Source organism: Rhinichthys klamathensis, unplaced genomic scaffold, assembly GCF_029890125.1.
Source record: "Rhinichthys klamathensis goyatoka isolate OS25496 unplaced genomic scaffold, OSU_Roscu_1.1 h1tg000184l_1, whole genome shotgun sequence".
Taxonomy (NCBI): Eukaryota; Metazoa; Chordata; class Actinopteri; order Cypriniformes; family Leuciscidae; genus Rhinichthys; species Rhinichthys klamathensis.
In genome coordinates this window covers 532,079-558,849 of record NW_026606712.1, presented here as the reverse complement: position 1 = coordinate 558,849, position 26,771 = coordinate 532,079, and the positions used below count along the sequence as shown (strand labels likewise).

General features: G+C 40.3%; 1 protein-coding gene across 1 annotated transcript in view; it reads right to left on the bottom strand.

Annotated features, from left to right (window-relative positions):
• Positions 1 to 232: 232 nt before the first annotated feature.
• Positions 233 to 26,771, bottom strand: part of cacna1ha (calcium channel, voltage-dependent, T type, alpha 1H subunit a) — a 66,926-nt gene continuing 40,387 nt past the window's right edge. Inside the window, exons 15-33 of the mRNA XM_056261610.1 lie at positions 24,947 to 25,324; positions 22,333 to 22,433; positions 22,122 to 22,239; positions 21,931 to 21,999; positions 21,664 to 21,848; positions 21,211 to 21,337; positions 20,994 to 21,119; positions 20,675 to 20,764; positions 20,340 to 20,553; positions 16,795 to 16,946; positions 16,373 to 16,482; positions 8,345 to 8,478; positions 8,157 to 8,227; positions 7,792 to 7,870; positions 5,871 to 5,992; positions 5,475 to 5,771; positions 3,800 to 3,968; positions 3,556 to 3,710; positions 233 to 3,460 (exon numbers count right to left, since the gene is read on the bottom strand). Coding sequence (XP_056117585.1) covers positions 2,462 to 3,460; positions 3,556 to 3,710; positions 3,800 to 3,968; positions 5,475 to 5,771; positions 5,871 to 5,992; positions 7,792 to 7,870; positions 8,157 to 8,227; positions 8,345 to 8,478; positions 16,373 to 16,482; positions 16,795 to 16,946; positions 20,340 to 20,553; positions 20,675 to 20,764; positions 20,994 to 21,119; positions 21,211 to 21,337; positions 21,664 to 21,848; positions 21,931 to 21,999; positions 22,122 to 22,239; positions 22,333 to 22,433; positions 24,947 to 25,324 — 3,696 coding nt within the window. The 3' untranslated portion in view covers positions 233 to 2,461. The remainder of the gene's footprint in view (positions 3,461 to 3,555; positions 3,711 to 3,799; positions 3,969 to 5,474; positions 5,772 to 5,870; positions 5,993 to 7,791; positions 7,871 to 8,156; positions 8,228 to 8,344; positions 8,479 to 16,372; positions 16,483 to 16,794; positions 16,947 to 20,339; positions 20,554 to 20,674; positions 20,765 to 20,993; positions 21,120 to 21,210; positions 21,338 to 21,663; positions 21,849 to 21,930; positions 22,000 to 22,121; positions 22,240 to 22,332; positions 22,434 to 24,946; positions 25,325 to 26,771) is intronic.

The following is a 26,771-nucleotide window of genomic DNA, read 5'->3' as shown; positions in this document are numbered from 1 at the left end:
TGTCTGCATATAGGTGAATTCTGGGAGTTTGTCTGCAATCCCTTAGTTACTGTGATCATATTTCTGCTCATGCAACAACTGCAAGGTCTGGACTGCCTCTGCTTCTCACTGACATTTGTGCATTTGTTTAAAAAAAATGTTTGGGGTATAGTTTAATATATTCAAATTATATTTAAAATAATATAGAACTGTCTATACAAATAAAAACAAAACAAAAAACAAATTACACATCTTCCTTTTGCTATAAAATATTTATGTGTAGATCACAGAGAATATCCCTCAGATTAGTTGTGGTCATTACACAATACAAGGTAATACAATGTAGAAATACAATTCTATAGCTTTTCAAACACTTCTGCTTCGTCAACCAAGTCATATCAAATCCAAAAAAAAAAGAACAAAAAAAAAGTAACTTATTGCAGACAGTTTGTGTAAATAAACAAGTCCTATAGTTCCAATAACAGAAGAGAAAAAAAAACTGAGAAATGATTAATCATGAAAGCTTGAGGAAAATGCGTTGATTATTTATTGAAGGGTTACGGACATTGGCCTGCTTAATGTCAAAAGCTCAAGTAAAAAAGAAAAAGAAAAAAAAAAGCTAATAATGTCCACATGCCCAAAGTGATTAAAACACTTTAAGCAATTATATACTACTCCATCCATACAGATCTATCATTTATTCAATAGCAATTAGAAAAAAACTCTCAACAATCCTCTTGCAAAAAATGTGGATCTAGTACCGTAAGATGCATGAAACACTGCACACATTAGTCTCAAAGCCCAATATTAAACTAATGTCAGATTATGTTGTCAGAGTACATACTTTTGTAATCATCAATGATTTTTGCTTACACCTAAACCTCTTGCACTCATCTCAACATAGACTATCATAAAATATTGCATTAGACAACAACTGGGTTTACTCAGTTTTACAAAGAGGAATACCTTGTAATTAAATCTCAGTGCAATAAGATAAGTCTACAAATGGAAAATATCTGAAAATCAAAATATTAAAAACTTTAAAAAAAACACCCAGATGTTTATATTTCCTCTCGGTAACATGCAACTGATTTTCCTTCTCCATCTTTTGAGGAGATTAAGAAATAAAGAAAAATAGTAAATTAACACAGCACAAAAGCTGCATCGAGTATTTTAAATCTCAGGTGATACATTGATGACACTGGATATGTGAGTTTTATAATTTAAAGAGCAGGATCTGCAGGAGTCATTTACCTGTGAATTCCCCCAAACATCATGGCTTAGTTTAACTATACATAAATCACATTGACCCCTTTCAAAAAAATCAAAACATACCTTTGTGTTCCTTTCATTAAACATGTGTCTCATTGCTGCACAAGAGCACAAACCCAGAGGTGCCATTTCAAAGCAGAACAGATCAAAAAATAGATCAGAAGTGTACTGATATAAACTCCCTTAGTCTTCTGCTTTGATAGTTATAAAGTTTGAACATCAGGAAAAACAAAACAAGGTCACATTTACATTTGAATTACTTTGTCCTTCACATGCAACTTGTGCCACAGCCAAGGGCATAAAAATGTTAAAATAGCTTGTTGTGGGTAAATTAGGTTATAATGTAGAGTGTAGCAGAAATTGTAATATACATTTAGAGATGAACCTGAGTATGGTAAAGGGTTGTAAATGTGAGATGCACGTTACTGGCTATGTTTGTGTAAAAAGTGAGTAACCTAACTGGGTAAACTTACAGAAACATTTATAGTGTATTGCACTCAGGCTACAGATCATTTGTAGTTTGGTTCTCATTGGATCTATGTAACACGACACACTCCGTCCTCTCAATAGAAAAATAAAAATCATCTCAGTATCAGTAGGCCTAAACAGACTAGAATTGATCCCACAGCTATTCGATTAAAAAAAAACTTGTACATTCACAAGAAGACAACAGAGGACAATTCAAATTGATATGTGCAAAAACATTATAGATCTCTATAAAAAATATGTGCATATGAATAGAGCTTGTTTCTCCACTAATACAATATGTTCTCTATTTACACATTACGAGTCAATAAAGTACATAACTTGTACAGTTATTATTAGTCTTTTAATCTGTATACTCTGTCTTTACAGAAAACATTAGCAATGCTCATGACAAAGAGAGGAAAGACTGACAAATATGATACAGATGATACATAACACTACACATCCTGAACTCAAATCAATGTGATTGAGCACTGGGACTAAAATAAGAACCAGAGTTCCATTTGGAAACCTGAAATTGCATATCCCATGTTCAACACCCTTCCAGATCAAACGCTGTTCCCACTAGGATCGGCTGCCATTCCTGGCTGGCTTTCATGATGAAATTACATTTGAAAAAGAAACAAAGAAAACTTTGGCTACAGAAAGAGGTCAACATCCTCCGTTCAGCTAGTTGCCGCACCCTCGAGTGCGAACGGTAAAATTTGGCTAAAGCCAATGTCCCTCATTGGGCTGTCCTGTTTACAGAGCCGAAGTCCGTGGATTCTTCAAATCTGCTATCAAAGGGGGGTGGCTGTGTGTTTTCACACAGAATGCCTGCCAGACTGCCCATTGGGGCGGGGTGTGGCAGGGACAGATACTCGGCACAGTGAGAGGGGTGCCGCTCTACTTTGATGAGCGGCTGGGTAGACAGCTGGTTCTCCGGCATATCTAGAGAGTCCCGCTGCAGGGCCAGTTCATAGGATGGCGTCCTCCTCCGCAGTAGCATGCTGCTCTCTGACAGCTTTTTCATGGATGCAAGAGAGGCAGGGGTCTCCGTTTCAAATGGAGGCTCGATGGAGATACAGGGAGGGCTCATCTTTTTCTTCCGGGGAATGTGCAACGATTGTCCGCGCATCGGAACGTGCCTCTTTTCGCTGAGTTCTTGACCAAACAGCCCATCATCTACTAAAGAGCAAATCTCAATTGAGTGCCTGCGATGGTCATCGGCACCGTAGGGTTTTGCCAGAAAACCCTCAGTGTCCACACCGAAGCACTTCTTCGGGTCTTTGACGCTTAACTCGCCTAAGTTGGCAGCACTGCTGCAGTTCTTCACGAGGATGGGAAGCAGCGTCCCTGAGGTGGCGTAAGGAGACAGGGAGTGACTCCGTGCTTCTGCCTGGACCCCTGCCCACAGTCGTGCTGTACTGTTGATGTGGCGGACCTCCTCGTCGGTCGGATCAGCAGAGTCAAACATGGAGCCACTGGGGCTGATGCTTCTGCTGCTGCTGGCCAGGCTGGGAGGTCGAGAAGGGATATTGTGCTGGCTATAGGGCTGCTGGAAGGTGCGGACACTGGGTGCATGTCCACGTGGGGGCAGCAAGGGTGACTCCTGAGGAATGCTAGGGCCAGGGATCCGAGGAAAATGCAGCTTAAAGCTGCCTGTGGTTATCCCTGCCTGTCTTTCAAGATTGTCTTTGGAGTCAAAACTTTGCACGTCGATGGAGTCGTTTTTAATTGCTTCCTGAAAGAATAAACATTGGACATCGTGAACATGTGGCCTGCAATCACAGCACAACAGTGAAGAACTTGATATCGATGGGACATTTGAGAGTATACCTGTCTGCATAAAGTCCTGCCAATGCTGTGGGTTGGAGAGGAAATGGGAGGGGGTATCTTGGGGAGGCAGCTGAATTGGGAATGGGGAGGAACACCAGGGACCTGAAGCAGGGAACGGCTTTCACATGGCTGGGAGTGGACTGAGGTGATGGAGCCTATTGGGAAAGGTTAATGAATACGTTCCTTAAGCTTTTGAAGTCAATACTTATTAATGCATAAAGTCATGTATTCTGGGTCTTTATACCTAATTCAAGGTACCCTTGACTGGTCTCCACTTCTTCTAGTGGATATGGAGCACTGGCTGGCCTCACAGGGCGAAACATGTAGCTGTCATTGGGCAAAGAGTGCATCCTTGACACTGACATTTTCCGTGGAGACAGCAAATTCTCCTGTGTTTTTTGCATCCCCTCCTCCTGTGGAAGAGAAATGTATCCCTCACACATAAACTCACAAACACCTAGAGCCAAGTTTGCCAGGTTCATTCACCAGCTCACTGCAGTTGACAAAGCAAATTTACTCTTTGCCAGAGCAGCCCATGAGGGGTAGCAAATGTTTCTGGCCTCCCTGTAGAGCCCCACTTCTCACTGTCCACATTGCCTCAGCATATTTTCTTTGTAATGTGACAACTCAGCACCCAATAAAACACAAATGCAATCCTGTTGCCTGAAGCCAACTCAGGCTGCTCCTTATAAAGTTAATGGTGCACAGTAAGTGCAAAACTAAACTAAATAAAATAAAACAAATGGGACAATGTTTTGTATACTATATGACCAGTTCATTATACAAGGGGTTTTCAAACTTTTTGATGCCACAATATGATGATCCCCTGGTAAGAAACCTAAAATATAAAAGTCATCTATATATTTGTATTAAGAAAAATATTAAGTGTGATATTATAAAGACAACATGTTTTCATTGTGTCACTGTACCAAATCAAATTATTACAATATTATCTCAAATAATCTCTCTATAGCATATTTTTGTATGTTTTAAGATTATTTATTTTCATGATTGATTTATGGAAAATGTGGTGAAAAAATATGTTTTATATTTATATTTTTATAATTAATTTAATTATTTCATAATATATATATATATATATATATATATTTATATATAAATGTTTGATGCAACAAAGATTGAATTGAGATTATGTTGGAGACCCCTTATTATCAAAGGGTTTGGCCTGTTACTTTTTTTAAGGACTGAATTTTTGCTGCTGAGTTAGGTCTGGTGAGGATCGCTGAAAAATTCCTTAGAAAGTAGTGATATGTAGTTCATATTTTTTTATGGCCAATTCCGATTTTTTTTTTGTTGAAGCAAATTTATTTGTTGTATATTTACTCTATAACAGGGCAAACTGGCCTTAAACAAAAATATATTTAGCCATTTGAAATTGGAGGCAACCACTGCATTTGAATCACGAGCATGGCTCGTGATTCAAATGACGAAGAAAAGGGATAAGAAGAAAAGAAAATCCCATCAAAACTTTTCTAAAGACAGTTAGTTCTACATTCATATAAACCCCCACCCCCCAATTTAATATTTATATTTTTCTTCCTGTATATCGAGCTTCACGAACAGTAAGCTTGCTGTGTCTGGTATAGAACACCAAAGAATCAGCAAAATATTTGATTACATACCATAAAAAACTTGAATAAATGTGTTAAAATAATTGCGTGAAACATGTTTTATTGACTTAGGTTAACGTGTTAACTTTGACAGCCCTAATAATACATTTAGTACTATATTGATTTTCCTGAAATTTTTCACATACCCCCTAGCATTGTCTTGCAGCCCCCTGGGGTTTCCCAGATTCCAGTTTGAAAACCCCTCGTTATACTATTATCATAAATACATAGCTTGACAATGTTTATTCATGACTTCTGAGTCATTTTGGCAAACCGGGGCATGTATACCTGTTTGGGTGAATCTGGGTGTGGTCCTACATAAGTTGCCCTGCCTTCAGGCCCTGAAGAACTCCCTGCTGAGACGTTGCTGAGACGCCGAGCCATTTTCATCTCCATCTCAATCTCAGCGTCCATTTCTGCATCTTCTTTAGCCTCCTTATTGCTCTCCTCCAGGTGTTTCATCAATACAGCCACCACCACGTTCACCAGCACAAACTGAGCCATCAGTACAAAGGTGACGAAGTAGATGGGGGAGACCAGAGGCAGATAGCAGTAGTCCTCTTTAGGGCACTCTCGCAGAGTGTCCTGCACATATGCAACATGTTAATGATTAAACCTGCACCTGTGAAACCCTCTCAATACAGTTACAGAAGAACAATGAAAAACTCTTCTGCATTGTAGTACCTTCATTATGCCATTCCAGTTGTCCCCCGTCGATACTCTGAATAACGTTAAAAAGGCCATTCCAAAGTTCTCAAACGTAGCATGGCGACTTAATCCTTCACATGGGTCGTCGTCAGAGCATTCTAGATGAAAATATTGGTAAACAATAGTGAGTCGAATACGTTTAAACATCTTATACACAAAAAGCATAGCTAGACTCCCAGATTATCACTGAATGTGTTGCTAAAAGTAAAGATAACCTGACAGGGTCCTCTGTATTATCATTAAAGAAGCAAATGAGCCGTTACTCCCAGACACGTCTGACACAATAATTATCATTGATTTTAAAGTTGAAGGCTAATGAAAGTAATTAGAGTGCTTGCCCTTTAAGAGAAAGCATAATCCTGTCATTTGTGTTCCAGAGGCCTCTCGCAGGGATTTAAGTAGTATAGAAAAGGGATATAACTAAATAGGATAGAAATGTCTTTTTGAGCCTAGAGGCTATCTCACAAAAATGTTACCTGTGCAGGAGCAAGCTCCAAAGATCAAAAGCGCTAATTTAGCTTCTTCTTCCATTATAACCAGGGGTTAAATTGGGCCAGGGCTGTCCGGGGCTAAGCCCCGGCCCATAGGCTTATGCTGGTAACTCATTAGTGGACTTTCCTCCTTCCACATTTTCAACAATATAGGCTATATAAGGCTATATATAAAAAAAAATGTTCACTCCTTTCTCGTTCTTACTAATTCAACAATAAGACAAATCCCAAACTTGAGCACAAAAAATATGATGCACACAAATCAGCAAGTTGTGAGGAGAAATAACAAACCGTGAGTCCAGACAGGACACACGCAGAACTGGCCACTTTTGTTCTGCCAGTGCGTGCTGAAATCTTCACGCAGACGAGTCTTTTGATAATTTTGATAGGGGCGGGGTCCAAACCTATGTGTAACAAATGCTATTGGCTGCTGGCCTTCTCTGAAACTATTATTATGATTGGCTGCTTGTAATACAGGGATCTGTTTTCTTTTTGAGTTCATGTCTTAATAGCTGTAAGAATCTTTGTGCATTGGAGCAGCGGATTTCCATAAAGCAAACATCCTCAGTTTCATACATGTATGATGCTCAAGAGGCTAACTGCAAATTATAAATTTAAAATAAAAGATGAAGATTGTGATCTAGGAATACACACGATCTTTTCAATCTTAATGTTTTTCCTATTAGTTTGAGTTTCCATCCCTTTTAATGGAAATGCATTAATTTAGCTCATTTGTATAACTATGGTGTACTGACAGTATAGTTTTATATAATTAGTGTAGAAATATGTGAAAGGCTTATAGATAATTAAATGTTTATTTAACTTTTATAGACCCCCAAAGTTTTTTTTTTTCAAATTGCCAGACATGATTAAATATATTGCTGTCTATTTAAATTAAGATACAATTTTATTTGCCTTTTGAAGATAATATATATTTTAAGATTTCTATTAAGACATTTAGTGTTGCAGAAGAAACATACATACAGCACATTCTCATATAACCTGACACCAGCTTATAAGCACACGCAGCACAATAATGATTCAATTTATGTATTTTTTCTAACATGCTGTCTTAAATCATATGACAATTTGTTCTGTGTGGTATTTCTGCATTCCAGTATTATCATTTCTACAAATATATTACATGATTTATTTATTACAGTGTTTACTTGGTCATGGGCCATTGATACCACAGAGCCCCCCACATAACAAATCACAATTTAACAAATGACAGTACTGTAATAGTCCAAGGAGAGTTCTAAAACTGTGAGAGAAGCATTCTCATGGGGACCAAACTGAAGCAATTCTGGCCTAAAAATAAGAGTGTCAGCTAAGGTAGAGAAAAGCCGCTAAATCTGTGAAATGGAGAGCTCAGTATGAAGAGTGAGCAGGATTGCAGCACTGACCTAGTTTCCCAAAAAGCTCCACACCAAGTGCCGCATAAATGAAGAAGAGGAGCATAAACAGCAAGCCCAGATTTCCCACCTAAAGAGAGGAAGCGTAATATCACTGTATGTTATTAAACAATCAATCATGGGGAGTAGCATTGTGTTGTAGATGCTACTCCCCATGGGGAGGACAACTTTTACTCTGTCCTCCCCATGACTTACATATCCATACAAAGACACAAACAAATGCAATTGTGCAGTACATCTACATCTCTCTAAAGCAAAATCACACATACACACAACAGCATACTGTATACACTGTAAAAATATTTTGTCTCTACTATAAACTATGTATAAACAAAAACACACAAAACATTATGTACCTGTGGTAAAGCTTGCATTACTGTGTCCAGCAGGGCTCTCATACCTGTAGCCATCTTCAAAAGCTTCAGTACTGTTGGGCAGAAGCACAGAGAAACCCATATCCAAAAACACATCCACTTGTAAAAGACCATACAAATACATTTTGTATGGTCTGGGAGAAAAACAAGAAGCTAAAAAACTGCAGTACCTCTAGCTATTCTCAGCACCCTCATAATGCGGATGATGGTGGGGTTGATTGGCAGTGCTGCATTCATCTTGATCTCCTCCAGTGTGATGCCCATGATAGAGAGCAAGACTATGGCTAGATCCAGCTGGTTCCATCTGCCAGCACATTAAAGCATCATACAGTTAAAATACTACTTCCAGCAACGAGTGTCATTTAGCTAATCGGTGTCTGAACATTAAGCAAGCTGAGCAAACAAACCGTACACAGATTTATAAGCATATTGCAAATACAACATACGGTTGATTGCAGCTGTACATGTGCTAATGTGGGATTAATGATAAACAACAGGGATCATGACTCCTTTTAATTTAGCATGTTTCATTTAACTGAAACAAATGATTCATCCCATTCCCCATGCATGACATCAGATGCAACATATTAAAACAGGACTTAATCACGCTGTCACGCTTAATCACAAAGGTGTTTTACAAACGTGTTAGAGAGGTTAGTGAAGTTGTCTTGTTATAATCCTGTATACATAATTAATTTTAATCTAAATACTTGATTGGGTGCTGTTAATTACAGTTATATTTTGAATATTGCCAAAAGAACGTCTCAGGTTATGCATGTAACCCTGGTTCCCTTTCAAGGGAACTCGAGCTGTGTCGAGACGATGTGGGAACGCCCCTGAGTGATTGCGTCGTGAAGCACGTGTGAAATCAGTCATGATGGTGTGATGGAACGTCATAGGCGGGTGACGTCACAGACCAGGAAAGCATACCCAGAATCAGACTGCACTAGCTTCTGATAGGCTGAAGCAAGTCGATCACAGGCATCACAGTATGGCAGGGCGACGCAGCGTCTCTTTCCCTCTCCAGGGAACCAGGGTTACATACAGTACGTAACCTAAAACCTCAAGCTGCGTTGAGACGCTGTGGGATCTCTATACCCATGACGCCATAATAACAAATGCCTGTCTGTGTGAAATCATTGCGCACACTAAGACAAGAGCACCATAGACCCTGGAGTGGAGCCTAAATCCAAGTTATAAAACCTGACAAAAGTGTGCGGAGAGGAGCAGCTTGCCGCATCACAAATGTTCTGAAGGGAGACACCCGACAGTAGAGCTTTAGAAGCAGCCATACTCCTGGTGGAGTGGGCCCGAACAGTCATAGGTGAAGGCTGACTCGTAAGCAAATAAGATGACCCGAAACAGACAAAGAGTTGATCTGACTTTCACCACAGCCCTGTGGACATACGCATCCAAAGCCCTAACAGGGCACAGCAGAGTAAGTTTTTTCCTGATCTGATGATTGAAAAGGTGGAAGGCAAAAGGCCTGCAACATAATAGCAACATTAGGCAAGTAGCCCGGTTTAGGGTGAAGAAAAGCCCTTACCATTACATTTGCAAATTCTAGGCACGAAGGAGCAACCGACAAAGCCTGTAAGTCTCCAATTCTCTTGAGAGACGATATAGCAAGGAGAAACAAAGTTTTTAGTGTGAAGAACTTTTCTGAAACCTCTTCAATAGGCTCAAAGGGAGCCAAAGCCAGGCTACAATGGCCAAATCCCAAGCAGGCACTCTTGTGCGTAGTGCAGGGCTCAGCGTCAAAGTGCCACGAAAAAAACTAGTAATCAGAGGGTCTCAGATATAGCTGCCACGTACACCTTTAAGGTGGATGGAGTCTCCATTCCCCGGGCCTCAGACCCAGCCTTGACAGGATGTCCGCTCCCTGGCTTTGATGCCCGGGGATATGTACTGCTCTCAGAGATAACAGTTTCCCTTGGGCCCACAGGAGGATCTGGTGTGCCAATTTGCATAGGTGACGCGACCTCAGACCCCCCTGATGGTTGATATAAGAGACCACCGCTGTGTTGTCCGTGCAGAAAAGCACATGATGGCGCCTCAGGTCTGGGGGAAGTGTTTTAGTGATCGAAACATTGTTATGATTTCCAGACGATTTATGTGCCAGTAACATAGATGGTCCAGCCACAGACCTTGCGACCCCCAACCTGTGAGGGAAGCATCTGTCATTAGCATTACGTGATGACAAGAAGCCCCCAGTACAAACCAAGATTTTTTCTACATGACTAAGGCTTGTAGAGTGACCTTGATCATGCGAAACGGATTTCCCCTCGGGGAGAACCCCTTGCCACCACTGCAGGGGTCTCATGTGCAGAAGGACAAAAGTTATCACGTTGGACGCAGCTGCCATAAGATCCAACAGTCTCTGAAAATGTTTCAACCTGAGTGACTGGCCTAGTTTCAGGCCAGTCACTCAGTGTGAGCAGGGGACAGTCGTGTCTGCATCGTAGTCGAATCCCAAATTACACCTTGAAAAGTGGTCTTTTGAGCTGGAAGAAGCACTCTTTTTGGTGTTGAGCCTCAACCCCAACTTTCTCACGTGAGCAAGAACGACATCTCGATGCCAAACCACCATCTGCTCGGATTGAGCTAGAATCAACCAATCGTCAATGTAATTTAATACGCGAATGCCCTGGAGTCTCAGAGGAGCCAGAGCTGCATCCACCCATTTCGTGAAAGTGCAGGGTGATAAACCTAGGCCGCTAGGAAGAACTCGATATTGGTACGCGTCGCCCCCAAAAGCGAACCTCAGGAACTTCCTGTGGTGAGGATGGATGGCTACATGAAAGTAAGCGTCCTTTAAGTCTATCGTGATGAACCAGTCCTCGGACCGGATCTGTGCCACGATCTGTTTGAGTGTAAGCATCTTGAACATCTAGAACCGTGCGATTCAGTTGGCGCAGGTCTAGAATAGGACGCAACCCTCCATCCTTTTTTGGAACAATGAAGTAGCGGCTGTAAAACTCTGACTCCCTGCTGGGAGGAGGAACCCTTTCTATAGCCTCCTTTCGTAGAAGAGTCTGAACTTCTTGCTCCATGACCAGAGCCTGCTCAGGGTCCACCACCGTAGGGAGGACTTGGGTGGACGAGAACCGAACTGAATTCTGTAACCCTTTTCTATTGTGAGCAGGACCAAATGAGATATATTTGTCAGTGGCTTCCACACTGCCAGAAAATCTACTAAGGGGTCCAGCCTCTCGAGACTGGCCTCTGGTATTGGTCGAACAGCCACTTCGGTGCCCTGAAACGGCGAACCGGCAGGGAACAACCGAACTGACTGTTCTACGACCCTCCTCAGAGGATTGTTGAAAACCGCTACCACTTCGGTCCCCTGAAGCGACGAACCGGCAGGGAACAACAGAACTGGCAGCTCTGTGGCCCTCCTCAGAGGGTCGCTGGGAACCCTTGCACCCCGAAACACCTGAGGTGGCGGGGTTGGCAGAACGGCCCCCTGAGGGCACCGAAGATAAATGGGTACCGCATCTTGAATCTTGAATCAGCTTTATTGGCCATGTTTGCAGAGACAAACTAGGAATTTGACTTGGTAACAATGAGGCTCTCAAATTACAACACTCATTAACTACAACAGGCTACAACACTCACATGACATATAAACACAGAGTGAAGAAATGTATATTAAAAACAGAATACTGCTATATGTTTAGTCTGGCAATACAGTGGAAATTACAAAGTGCAGGAGGGAGGGGGGGAGGGCGGGGGGATAGTGCAATATCAGTATTGTCTTAGAATTTTAAATACAGTAAAAATAGAGCCGTGCAGGTTCATACAATGATCATATATTATTGTATGATGAGGTGTAATCCGCTTCTCCCTAGAGGGGACTGCCCTCAGACTTCTTTGTCGAAGCCTTCTTCGAGACAATGACGGTTCTCAGATCCTGCCTGTCTCTTCAGACAGGCTTTGACTGCGAACGCCACCCAGACCCCCCTGTTTGTGGAGGAGCCCGAGTGGCGACGCTCTGCTTTTGCTGCACTGTGCTGTGAGGAGCTTGTAGACGGCCCATAGACCATCGAGGAAGAAATCTTTGGAACGCGGCCACTTGTTTCTTTGCCTCCTGAAACTTCTTGACGACCAAGGTGTCAGAGTCTCCGAAGACGCCAGTAGGCGAGAGCGGACCGTCCAACGCTTTACCCACCAGCGTCAATGTAGCTTTAAGAGGCTTGGTGGGTAATGTCGGGGATTTTAGTCTCATAACCATGCTGTCTCAGCCCCATGACATTACTGTATTTAGATGTTTAGGGCTGAAGAAGCGATATGAAACTGGTTTCTTGGGGAAAAAATGCCAATCCCCGATGAGGAGGTTGTGATCTAGATGGTAGGTATCGTTCATCTAGCAAACTTTTCTTTTGTACTTCTTGTTTCTTGGCTGGCCACTCGATATTTAATTTAGCAACATCACGAGTCACAGCCTCCATAAGCTCCTCGTATGCAGGGGTATGAGGTGGCGAATCCTCAATATCCCCTGCATCAAAGCTAACAACATCCAGATCCTCAGAACTGGATAGTTGCAGCACTAGTGCCTCACCCCAAGGAAAAGAAACCGCAGCGCGTGCTTATCCCTGAGATAAGGCACTGGATCTGGCTGGTGAAGGCTGAGATAGGGCTGGGCCCATCTCACACCCCTCCGCCAAATCCATCTGTGAACCCAACAATCTGAGTCGCCGCTCAGGCTCGGCAGAAGCGGGACCCGAACCATGAGGAACACGTCCCGAAGCGCCCTCCTCAAAGAACGCTCGGCGGGAGCGGAGCGTCATCACGGACAGCTTATCACAATGCTCACAGCCAGCCCCCTCGAGAACTGACTGGGCATGCTACACTGTTTGTTGGGCAGGGAAAAGCACACAGCTTAAATTGCTGCTTATTCGCCATGATATATATATATAGATATATAGATATATATAGATATATACAGTGTTTCCGCTACATTCATTCACACCTAAAATCATCCCGCCACGGCTGCAGCTTCTCAGTGAGGTCCGATATTGTGCATACTATTGTGTTATTGTTAAGCCCCACTAAAGCCATACAAAACATTGTAAAGCACCATAACATTTTCGCACTATATTCCAAGACTTCTAAAGTCATTCAATAGCATAATGTGAGGTAAAAGTGAATATTTAAGTCGTTAAGTTAAAGTTAATGGAAACTCAGTCATTCTCCATTCAGCATTCAAACAGTGCGTCACGTTCGGTTATGACAGTAACACGACGACACTCTCTTCAAGATCAATGTTCCCATTATTATACTTTATTTGTAGATAAAGGTCTATAGTTTGCATAAAATGACTTTATCTTGCTGGAGTTTATAGCACTTTCTAAATCATATTCCTTTCTCCCGGGTGTCTGTTAGATTACAGCTCTAGAGTAGAGAGCACTATGAATTGTTCTTCATGTGCACTGTAACTGAAATTTAAAACTGTTAAAAGAAAAGGCTCAATAAACTGTTGCATAGATATAATACATTAAGCATAGATAGATATAATCTCTTCGCTTTGTGCTTTGAACTTTTCAATGCAAAGCGCTGCACGCTGTGACTTCGCGTTGCTTCAAGCGCATCATTCTGCGCACGGGATGCGCATAATCGCTTTGCCGCTCTTATTGGCGCCTTTAATGTTCTAATGCTTATAATACCAATGGGAATATCACTCATGGGCCACGCCCCCTCCCCCTGGCGAAATGGGTCTGCCACCACGGCTGGAAAAAATCCTAGAGGAAACACTGATATATATATATATAGTTGTGCAATGACATACAACACCAAATAGACAGATAGTTTTACAGAGAGTACTTGCTGAAGACACAGAAGCTAGCGCAGTCTGATTCCTACTTTTGGCGCACACCCGGGTTCGATTGACGTCAGAGTTCGATTTGTTTGGATGATGTGAATACTGTTTTCCGAACTCAGGTGTTCACCCTCGAACCATACCCGAGTCCGCATAAAAAAGGTGGTCTGAAGTACGATTCATTTGAACTCAGGTACGGTTCATATAAACGCAATCGAACTAAATCACGGAATTGATGATGTACGATTCGATAAAACTGTGTTTGTGTGTGTCCTCACTCACTTTCCTGACAAGCGTGACGGACGCACTGCAAGCAGAGAATATATATAATTTCTGCACTCATTAGAACATTTGCAGTACATTTGCGGCAGATAGATTGCATGCTGGTGCTTTGAAAACAAAAACAAAGGTTCAAAAACCAAAATATAAAAGTGAGGTGAGCAACTCTATGCATTTTGCTGCCTTCTCCTGTGACGCCGATACTATGCAACAAGAGGAGTAAATAGCTACTGCTTTGATGATGCAATCGTACCGTGGTTCAGACCCAAATAATATGATGTGAACACAATCCAGCGGGGGTGGGGGAGCAATAGAATTCCGGTTCAGAACAGGCACTCGAACAAAGTGTGAAAGCACCTTTAGATTTACACAATCAACCTTTTAATCTCCCGACACCGTTTTATCCCTTAAAGGGTTAGTTCACCCAAAAAAAAATATAAAAAAAAATTCATCAGTTACTCACCCTCATGTCATTACAAACCTGTAAGACTTTCGTTCACCTTCAAAACTGATATTTATCTCCCTCCATGACAGCTACGCAACTACCACTTTGACGCTTCAAAAAGTTCATAAAGAAATCGTAAAACTAATCCATATGAATTGAGCGGTTTAGTCCAAATTTTCTGAAGAGACTTGATTGCTTTATATGATGAACAGATTGAATTTAGGCTTTTATTCACATATAAATATTGATCAGTAAATATAAACAGAAGCTCAACTGTACTTGTTTGACGTGCAAGAACAAACCTCATTGGTTCTTGAAGAAGCTCAAACGTGCTGCGTGAAGGCCCGTTCACACCAAAAACGATAACTATAAAGATAACTATAATGATAACTATATTAGCACCCACATTAGCGGACTATATTGATCGGTTTATTATCGTTGCTAAGCACGTGCTGCAGTTTTGTCGTCTGCCACTTTAAATGCTTGAGCTCTTTAAGGCAGGGTGGATTTTGATTGGCTGTCAATGTTTTTATTGTTTATCAGCTGGAAAAATCGTTCTGAAAGTGAGCGTTTCTCTGTGCCTTTATCGTTATAGTTGTGGTGTGGAATCTACTATTCTTTTATACTTAGAATGATTTTTAGACCTATATATTTTTCGTTATCTTTATAGTTATAATTTTTGGTGTGAACGGGCCTTAACACACGAGAATGAACCTCATTGGTTCTCGCATGTCAAGCAAACATCCTTAAGCTTCCGTTTACCATATCTAATGTGTGTGTTGATGAATGTTTATATGTGAATAAAAGCCTAAATTCATCATATAAAGCGATTGTGTCTCTTCAGAAAATTTTCACTAAATTCAAATGGATTTATTTTACTATCTTTTTATAAACAATTTTGATGTGACAAAGTGGTAGTTGCATGGACTGTCAGTGTCAATAGAGGGACAGACATCTCTCAGATTTCATTAAAAATATCTTCATTTGTGTTTCAAAGATGAATGAAAGTCTTATGGGTTTGGAAAGACATGAGGGTGAGTAAATTATGATAGAATCTTTATTTTTGTATGAACTAACCCTTTAAGTACACATATTTTTGAAGGACATTGGTGTCAATTATCTTATCTGTCTGATCTGAGTAACAGCCAGTCATGCATTGATCTCAAGTCTTTGTTGGCTTGATTAATTAATAATTAGTGCACACCGACTAATATTTTGCTGTACACAAAGCTGATGGATTCTTTAATTAACTTTATTGGCTTAAGCACTTGCAAATTACAGCATGACTACAGTTATCCAAAAACGCAAGTTTATCCACTGCACAAAGAGAGTCTGTGATAAGGGACAAGGTCACTGAGGGGTTGGGGACTGACAAGACTCCCCTTAGACCTCCTTAAAGTGACTTTAGTATCAGGATTATAATTATAATAAGATGGCTTGGTTAAAAATAAATTCGTAATGAAAACGTAATGTATATAGTCAGTATAATACATACCATCTAAAGTGCGCCCTAATAAGCATTTGTGAATACTGATTTTACTTCCAGAAATTTCTTCAGTACAATACAGATTTGCATACATGCATCCATTGTTAAACTTATTTACAGGGTATTCACATTATATGCTGTTCAAATTAGAGCCATATAGGCAACAATACCTGTCTTTGAAGAATCTCCGAACACCAAATGCCACAAGTTTGAGCAAAGCCTCAATTATGAAGATGACGGTAAAGACATAGTTACAGTATTTCAATGCCTCTTCAAGGTACTGTGGGAGATAGGAGCAATGGTTTCACCAGTTTTAATGTAGTACAATTTATAGTAAAGTAGCATATTGACACTTAAACCACATTTAATAATTCACAAATGCCTTTGCATTTATATAAATTGCATAAATTCTATAGAAATAATAAACCAGGTGTCATTTATTTTAATGACGAGCACAAACACTTTCCAAGCAGAACATTTCACAAAAATAAGTTTGTTACTTCAGGTTTCAAATGATGAAATACAACTTTATGCAATGGTAGATCACTAGATGAAACAAATCAAGATGTGTTTAAAGTGTTCACAGACTCACCCGAGGCTGATTGAAATGCTCGATAGACATAGTGACCACATTGATGCCGATGATGCAGGTGATAAAGAGGTCCAGGTAGTGGTTGGTACACAGTGTGTGGATGTAGAGCCGGGCTGGAGAGTAATCTGCATAGTACGGTCTTTGCTGGGCCTCTGTTGATACAGTCATACAGACAGACAGAAGAGTCAGTGCAGGGTAAATACAGATAAACCAAATCACTGAGGCAGAGGCAAAAGGCACTGGGTGTGAGGGGACGAATGCTGCAGAGAGGACCAGTACTATCCGTTTACAGTACTCTCATGCAGCACTTGTGCCTTCATGGATTTCAAACATGCTGCTTTGGTGAACATGCCGTTGTAAACATGGCAGGGTGTGGGAGAACATATGAAAGGACTTCTGCCAGTAGCACCGGTGACGGGGACATATTGAGTGTTTACCAAGGAGAGCTTAGAGGTGACTGTTTATCGATTAGCCTAGTTGAACTGTGTGTGGTATATTGGACATGACAGCAACCATAAAATTGATTTGAGTTTGAATCCATCTTTCTGAGTCTGCCATAAAAGCATGTTTACAGGTAAATAGTACCATATGCCAAGAGAGAAGCCTTTTGAGCTACTGAATATCTGATCGATTTAAACATGCAGGTAAAGCATAACCATTACATGGAACATCTCTCCCTAGCAGATACAACACTCATGGCCACCTTGAAAGTCTTTTACAGTTAACACAGAAACAGCCTGTCTTTCAATATGATGGGATAATGTCAAGCCCAGATGGAATCTATGGATATTTTCCACATTTTCTGAATTTGGGGAGAAATCTGCTGAATTCTGCAGAATATAAAATGAGTTAAGCTGAACTCACTGTACTCTTAATGATAGTTAAACGCTTTTTTTAGCAAATTAGTCCAAATATTTCAAGAGTGGTACAAGATTGATATTCCAATTTTGAGGAAATCCACTGAGCTTTCTGTGGGAGCAGATTCCATGTGAGTCTGGATAATGGACAGATCCTCAGATGTTATGTGGATATGTTATATATATAGGGTTGTTTCTTCAACTTCGGGCACATTTGTGTCCCATGGGTTTATATTATTTATGTCCCAAATGAGATCATCTTAAAAATGTGAAATAAACAATTGCATTATTTATTGCAATGAAATAATATGAAAAAATACTGTATAATTGAGCAAAACATTGAGGTAATAAAGAGGTCCTATAACTTATGAGCATAATATTTTTCAATTAAAATGGTCAAATTATGCAAAAGCGTATTTAGGATGCATAATTAGCCTAAACAAAGTCAAATTAGGATGCCATTTTAGAAAATTTAATTTCCATTTCCAATGCTACTGAACACAATACATAATTTCAGATGTGTTAGGAATTTTCAACACTTAATAAAAAAAAAAGACAATTCTCCTGTGATATATGAAAAATGTTTTCCACAAGGCTATTTTCTTGAGTCCACATGGCCAAAGTTGAAAAAACACCATGTATTCAAATATTTGCCTTCTTTTCTTTCCTGTCCTGCCTGTTGTGAGGACTGTTTTGTGAGACGTCCTTTAATCTATCCCAGATGAATGTATTGAGGGGCTCTCTGAATAGATCCAGGGAAATAAAAAACTCAACTGCTATGGACTCAGCTATGAGTACTATAAGTCACACTCTCATACACGATTAATCCCCTGACTGCAGTAAAGGCTAGAGGAGCCAAGTGTGACAAACGTAGATAAAACCGTCAGCTTTTATGCTAAAGATTATTTATCAGGAAGCTTTGCCCTGGCAGGCATGGTGCTTAAACAAAGAAAACACTTCTTCACATTTATTCGTTTAGTCACGTAAAATCATGGCCTGCATTCTCAATGCTCAATGCCTGACTCCTTAATGCGCACAGAAGTGAACCAGACAACCCTAATAAGTGCCCTCAGTGTGCCAAACTGATTAAAACAGACAGCCAGACCATTGCCAACTAACCATTTCCGATCTCTCAACTGGATAATATGATGTAACTTTCCTCGATGTCATTTTACAAATGTTTGAGTTCAGCGCTCTAGAATAAATATCAGCCACACATCCCCCAACCCCTATTCAAAAAATGTTCACTACCTCTTTGGATGTATTACTACTAGGTACTTTATTTTAAATAATTATCAGATTAATTAAATTAAATGCATTTAGCAACACCAAATGAAGACAAATCAAAGGCATGATGTGACTACGGCAGAGGAGTGAATCCTTGAATATATAAAAAGTAGCTTTAAAAGTCAATACATTGTTAACTTTTTTCAGTGCCATTGATTATAAGTCTATCACTGACCTATGGTCCACAGCAATCTATTATGCAATAGAGTTTGTCAACCTGTCTGAGATACACAACGGTTTAAAAGTTTGGGGTCAGTAATAAGAAATACTTTTATTGAGCAAGGATGCATTATATTGAATAAAAGTGAAAGTAAAACATTTATAATGTTACAAAAGATTTCAAATTCCTTTGAACTTTCTATTAATCAAATAATCTTTTTTTTTTAACGGTTTCCACAAAAATATTAAGCAGCACAACTGTTCTCACCATTGATAATAAAAATGTTTCTTTTGGAATGATTTCTGAAGGATCATGTGACACTAAAGACTGGCATAATGATGCTGAAAATTCAGCTATGACATCACAGGAATATACTGTATGACATTTTAAATATTTTCATTATGTCAAAATATTTGCCTTAGTGTAATACTATTTAACAGTATTACTGTTTTTACTTCATTTTTGATCAAATAAATGCAGCATTGGTGAACATAAGAGACTTCTTTCAAAAACATTAAAAAAATCGTACAGATCCCAAACTTTTGAACAGTAGTGTAGACTTGGTGACCGTTGGGATGCGCTCTTGGTCTAAGTACACATACAGACTGATGTAGATTTCAGATATTTGGCCATAGCGCTGCATATTGTGCCATGATTCTATTGTATTAAAATCAACTTTTCAAGTTTCAAAGTCGCAAAAAAACAAACTTTAAAAAACCGCTTTTGCATGCACGGACGTGCAAATGGCTTCTTGCTCACTTTGTGCTGCCTGTTCTCAGTAAGTTCGGTTTACCGAGGTGTGTTGACTCAACACACTCAAGGTTGGTATTACAATCTTGAATTGCTCTGATAGTAGGAAAATGAACACAAATTTAAAGCTAATTAGTACTAGTTAAATTTTATATTCAAAATAAATCTGCGTGTACTATTAGCCGATCACACTATATATTGATAGCAGGACGCTCTGCTGCTTTGGTCTTGATGCTGACCCCATATACTGTGCAAACTTCCCCTGTTGGCTTGACATGCAGCATTTTGTGTTGCGGGCATCTCATGCAGGAACATGCTGCAGTCAATCACAATCTAAGGCTGACATCAGATCGGTGCAAAAATGTGCACTTTTTTTTTTTTTTTTTTACTCAGCCTTATGACTGCTTCTGTCTTTTAAAAAGAAAATCTTTCTCTAGCTTTCTCTCTCAGGCTCTGGAAGCAGGCAGTGCTCAGAAAAATAGACTACCGACCAGACCCGCAATTCTCCTTACTCCTGCGCTTTTTCTCCAGCAGTTTCTGCCTCTTCTCCTCGCGCAGGCGCGCCTCCTCTTCCTCCTGGTCCTGACGACACTTGTGGAAGTTCTCCACAACCACTCCCACAAACATGTTCAGCACAAAAAAGCTGACGATCAGCAGGAAAGAGATGAAGTAGAGGAGCATCCAGGGGTTGTGATTGCGCTCAGGCTGCAGGCGTGAAGGGTAGATAGAGGACACAACACATCCATCATATGACAAATTAGAATAGTCATGTGAATTTATAAATACTACAACAGCACCGGCCAGAATGAGCAAAGCAGATCCAAACCTGCTGGTCCACCCCGACAGCGTCCAACCCGTCATACATTATATTGACCCATCCATCCTTACAGGAGAGCACGAACAGTGACATGAGAGCCTGCGGAAGAGAGACAGTAACCAGCAAAACCCTCATTCATTCAGCGCAGTGGCAGGGCTCATAATGAAAGTTTGGGGAATCATTTCAAACAAATTACAGCAGAAAACGTTTTCTGAAGGTCCTATAAAAATGAAAAGGCGACATGACCTCACTTTCTCACTCAGCCAATCACATTATTATGCTTCAATGTGTCTAAAGCAATGAATAATGTCTAGTGAATAACAGTTACCTGTCCCAAGTTATCAAAGTTGTACTTTCTTCGAATCCATTTGTACTTTGCATCACGACAATCAGACCTATTGGTGATGTTTTTGGTGTCGCCACCTTCACAATGGTAAAACTTTCCTTTGAAGAGCTGTGATAGATAACATCGATTCTATGTTATTAAAAAAAACCCTCATATTTCTGTTGAAAAGCATGTATTGTGTTCCAGTTGAAGCAATTACCTGAACTCCAAGAATTCCAAAGACAATAAAGAAGGCACAGCAGATCAGCACAATGTTCCCAATGGGCCTCAGAGACGTTATTAGCGTTTCCACCACCAGCTTGAGTCCAGGAGCACGACTAATCACTCTATTTAGGTGAAAAACAAAGACATAACCTATTTCAACCTGTTTGGACTGCAGTAACGTTTATGTAATGGTACAATAGACTGGGTGACCTTTAAGATCGATAAACCACCACTTGGTCTTACCTCTACAAATAAATTGCAAGGATAATAAACTTAATTCTGCCAAGCTTTAGTTGAATCAGTAAGTGAGAAGCGTGTAGACTCGAGAGATAATGCAACCACATAACTAACCTTCCGTTTATTTCCTAACTAGAGCAATCACTGTGTAGCGTATTTCATTGATTGATTGTGCCTCAGACAGGCATGTTGTGACCTTTCACTGACTCACCTCAGTGGCCGCAGAGTTCTCAGCAGGCGAAGAACCCTCAGGATGCCAAAGATTCGGTTTGTACCAGTGGAAGCCATAGAGACCAGAATGTCAATGAGAGAGACAAAGACCAGCACCCCATCCAGAACATTCCAGGTGCTCTGCAGATAACTGTGCTTCCCGGAGCAGAAGCCAAGGGCCACCACCTTTAACACAAGCCATATCACGTCTGTGCAATTGTTTTGTGAAATTAACGCTCTTTATATATAAGGAAATACAAAACCATACCTTCACAGTCATTTCAGCAACAAAGATCACAGTGAAAACATAATTGGAGATACTGAGAAACTTTCGCTCCTGAAGTAAAAAACAAAATGACATACTGTATCACATACATCCAGTAAGCACTAAGCATGACAATCTCAAATATTAGATGCAAATGAACTATTAAGGATAAGATTTCACTTAAGCAAACTTACAGATGGCTGGATAGTGGGTCTTTCCAGAGCAATAGTGATGCAGTTTAAGAAGATGAATACCAAGACTACATGATCAAACATCTTGTGAGAAATTAACCTTTGGCACATCATCCGAAACCTAGGACAGAATTATATAGCAGTTACAGAAGTGAACGTGAAACTTTAAAAGAACAAACTGGTCAGCTGATGCTAGGAGATGGAAAATACTTACTTGTTCTGAGGAGAGAACAGATAAAGGGACCAGTCGTCATGATCTTTACACCACTTAGGTTTATATGCTTCCAATGTCCTCTTGAGACGCAGACAGAAACTCTGTAACACATAAAAGAGAGGCGTCAGCAAATTGAACAAGAACTACAGATAATTACTACAGCTCTAAATTGTCAGGAGTTTAAAGTGTTTGATAAGAACCTCTGTCTGTTATAAGCATTAGGCTAATGGTCTTGATTCAATACATCAATAAATAGGGATTCAAATGCATGCTTGTTTAAACGTGATGAATTACCATTTAACTAACTAACTGTTTATTTTGCAAATGTGTTTTCAGGAAAATAGATTTTGCGCAATTAAAATCCACTTTGTCTCAATGTCTAATTGATTTGCCAGGTACTTGGCAAGAAAGATGGTTCAACTTGAAGAAATGACACCATGATGCAGCTGTAATTATGCAGCTTGTAATACAATTGTGGGAAATCATTATAGATTATTTCCAGCACTGACACATTTATGCTGTTTTTATGGACATTTTATGCACCCCATTATGCAGTTTCAGTTTCACCGCCATGCAGAACCTTTTAAACAACAATTTAAAGTGTTTTTCCCCCAACAACTCAGACTCCTTCATGACGCATAACTCAAATTTCCTTCGCAAGAAATAATAGAAAGATGAAGACAAATGTACACATGCAATTTGGTTTCCTGGAACAGCCTAAAAAAAAACACAAGACAATGATGAGAGGAGTTTGCCTATAAACGTGTGCTATATATCTGCACATCTAACAAGAAATACAGAACTAGTCAAAGTTTGGGCACAATTGTTTCTCATCGTCTTAAACTTTTTGATCTTTTTGTTTTAATATTAATGGTTAAGCTGGACCAGATAGTGAATTAAAAAACAAAACAACAACAACAGGAAACAACAAGTGCCCAATGTTGGGGAACATGATATTTATGAGTAATGCAATGTTAAATGCAACTTTAATTAATTAAAATGCAACTTTTAAAAGTAAAATAATATGCTCACAGATATTACAACACCCCTATTATTACACCCCAACCTATTTTTATTATTATTATATATTATATTCTATTACAAAGGAAAGGGTTTTCAATTGTATGCATCAATAAAATTAGAAAAGTAATGCATGCAAGTTATTTGAAAAACAAAAAACTTTATATTATATTATTTAAACATATTAATCTCATCATCTAATGTAACCCAACACTGTCCTTCAGTACTGCTTAAAAGTATTTAGTTGAGTAAATGAACAGAATGTGTAAAACTAGAAACTAGACAAACTGTGGCGACTTCGAAATTATCTAAAATGTATGGTTCAAAAGTTTGGGTTTTTGAAAAAAGTCTCTTTATGCTCAACAAGGCTGCATTTATTTGATCAAAAATACAGTAAATACAGTAATATTGTGAAATATTATTACAATGAAAGGGATTGTTCTAAAATGAAAATGAAGTCATAATTTACTCACCCTTGTGTTGTTCTAATGAAATTGGCCCCTTTTTTTCCGGACCACAAATGGAGTATTTAAAAAAAAAATGTCCCCGCTCGCGCTTGTCCATATAATGGCAGTGAATAGCGACCAGCATCAAGCTTTAAAAAAGAATGTAAAAGTATGACAGAATGGTCCCATGCAACACGTGCCGTATATTCCAAGTGTTCTGAGGGTATATGATAAGGTTTGGTGAAAAACAAAACAAAATTTAATTTATTTAACGAAAATCACAACCTTGCCTGTTGGTCTTCTGTGTTCGACTGCACATTCATGAGAATCTGTTAGCTCCGCAGTTCACTCCGACTCGCCCAGAAAAACACATAAGTTGTGAGAAGTCAAGATAAACAAAAACATTCTTTAAACCCTATTGTATACCCCCAGAATATACGGCACATGTTGCATGGTGTGATACTTTTGCGTATTTTTTTAAAAGCTTGATGCTGATCGCTATTTATTATGTGAATGAGTGCGAGCAGGACATTTTTTTTTTTATTCTCCTTTTGTGGCCCATAAAAGCAAGAAGGGCATATGGCATTACAACAACACCAGGGTGAGTAAATTATGACTTAATTAGCCTTTTAGGGTGAACTATCCATTTAAAATATCAGTTTTCTATTTGAATATATTTTACAATGTAATATATTCCTGTGATGGCAAATCTGAATCGGTAGTGTATATATTGTTTTAAAATGTACTACAATTCTAAAATATGTAAAAAATAAATAAAAAAATTGTAATGAATAATGTGTAGGTGTGTCCAGACTTTTGACTTCTTGTGTTTGTTGTTTGTATGTGGGCCTTTATTGTAGCCCCATTGTTTCTGGTAATTTCACAGCACTTGAAACTCAATTTCAAGACAAGGCCTCTTGAGTGAGGAGATATCATCACACTTACACCAATAAAGGTCATTTTCCACCCACCAAGAAAAACAATTACTGTCTTCAAACTACCGTGCTGAATCAATTACAGCATGACAATTTGTCTCCTCACAAGACAAACTCCTGAGAAGACATCTTCGAAAAACAAGTCATAAGCAATGCCTGACTCTGAAAAAACACAGCACAGGTGTGATTCTCCAGTGTCAAGCCATGACTTACATCATCCATGTCCTCCTCTGTAATGGAGTCTTCTTTGCTCAGGCTGGTGTACAGGTCAGTGGGTACGTGCAGGCTTCTTCCATTGCAGTCGTGGTATTCTCCCAAAGAGCTGAAGCTGGGGGTCTGGGGCAGCTCAGGGATATCTAGAGAGCTAGGATATTGCAGTGAGCCCCCACTGATATTGGCCAGTTTCTCACCCTCTAGGTCCTCATCCTCAAAACTACCCCTGCCTTCCCCAGACAGCAGAGACTCCTTCTCCCCAGACGTGTCCTTCCTTTTCAAACTCGGCGCCCGTCCTAAACTGTTCCAGCTGGATCTGCGGCTGCCCCAGTTACTGCCTGAGCCACGGGGATGGCACGGAGATCTTCTTGGGCTAGTCTGAGTTAGTAAAATAATATGTTATCCTGGTAAGATTACAATGCAAATTACAAATTACAGTGCTTATGTTACACATATTGCTTGTTACTTCAATTTAGTACTACTGCCTTTCATCAGTACTGGGGCATCAAAATAAGTGTCCCCATATTTTGATACGGTTTTGTATATATGGATATAAATTTGCTTTACCTGCAGTACATAGTCATTATGCTCAATAAAGAGCTGGTTTGTCAGTGACAAACGATAGAAGACATTTACAAGTTTTGTTTCGTACGATGGATTTTACGTACATTTTCACCATATCCAGCACACTTTTTGTTGTGTGAGAAAACGTCTTGGGTTACGACTGTAACCCTTGTTCCCTGAGAAGGGAACGAGACACTGCGTCGACTACGACACTTTGGGGAACGCCCTTAGCATAGCGGCTCTGATGCATGAATGAAACTAAGCAAATCTTGATTGGTATTGCATCATGACATAAAAGAGCTACAAAGAGACGGCGGCACACAACAGAGTTAGCTTCTGCGATGAAGCAAGTCGCTCCCATGCAGGGGAAGGCGTGGCGGAGGGACGCACTGTCTAGTTCCCTTCTCAGGGAACAAGGGTTACAGTCGTAACCCGAGACGTTCCCTTTCGAGGGAACTCGAACTGCGTCGACTACGACACTTTGAGGAATGAGTACCCACTATGCCACAACGAGCCCTGCCTGTCCCAGTGTGAAGCTGCTCACAGGCACACTTAGGACGAGAGCACTAGAGTGCCTGGCGTAGAAGGAATTTCCAGGCTATAGAATCTGACGAAAGTATGAGGGGTGGCCCATCCTGCTGCATCGCACACTTCTTGGATCGGGGCCCCTGAAAGGAGGGCTCTAGAGGACGCCATGCCTCTGGTTGAAAGAGCCCTCACGGCCAAAGGGGAAGGCAAGCTGCGCACCTGGTAGGCCATAGAGATAGCCTGAATGGCCCAGTTACTGATGGTCTGTTTGGATGCGGGAAGCCCCTTCTTGGGCGACCCGAAGCACACCAGCAACTGGTCTGACTTCCGCCATGAAGAAGACATGGGCATAACTCTTGAGAGCTCCGACAGGGCAGAGTAAATTAAGTCTTTCTTCATCCACCGTCACGTGAAGTGGAGGATGAAAAGCCTGCAGAACCGTAGGCCGTGCCACATTAGATGGCACTTTAGGAACATTCCCCGGCCTAGGATGCAAGATAGCCTTAATGTCGCCTGGAGCAAACTCCAGGCACCTATGAGATTTAGAGAGCACCTGAAGATCTCATACTCTCCTCAGAGAAGTAATGGCTAATAAAAAAGCTACATTGAGGGAAAGTTGTTGGCCTCAGCCGACTCCAGAGGTTCGAAGGGGGCCTCGACCAGCCCTTCGAGAACCACTGCCAGGTCCCATGTGGGTACGAGCCTCAGTTCTCATCCTCCGAGCCCCACAGAG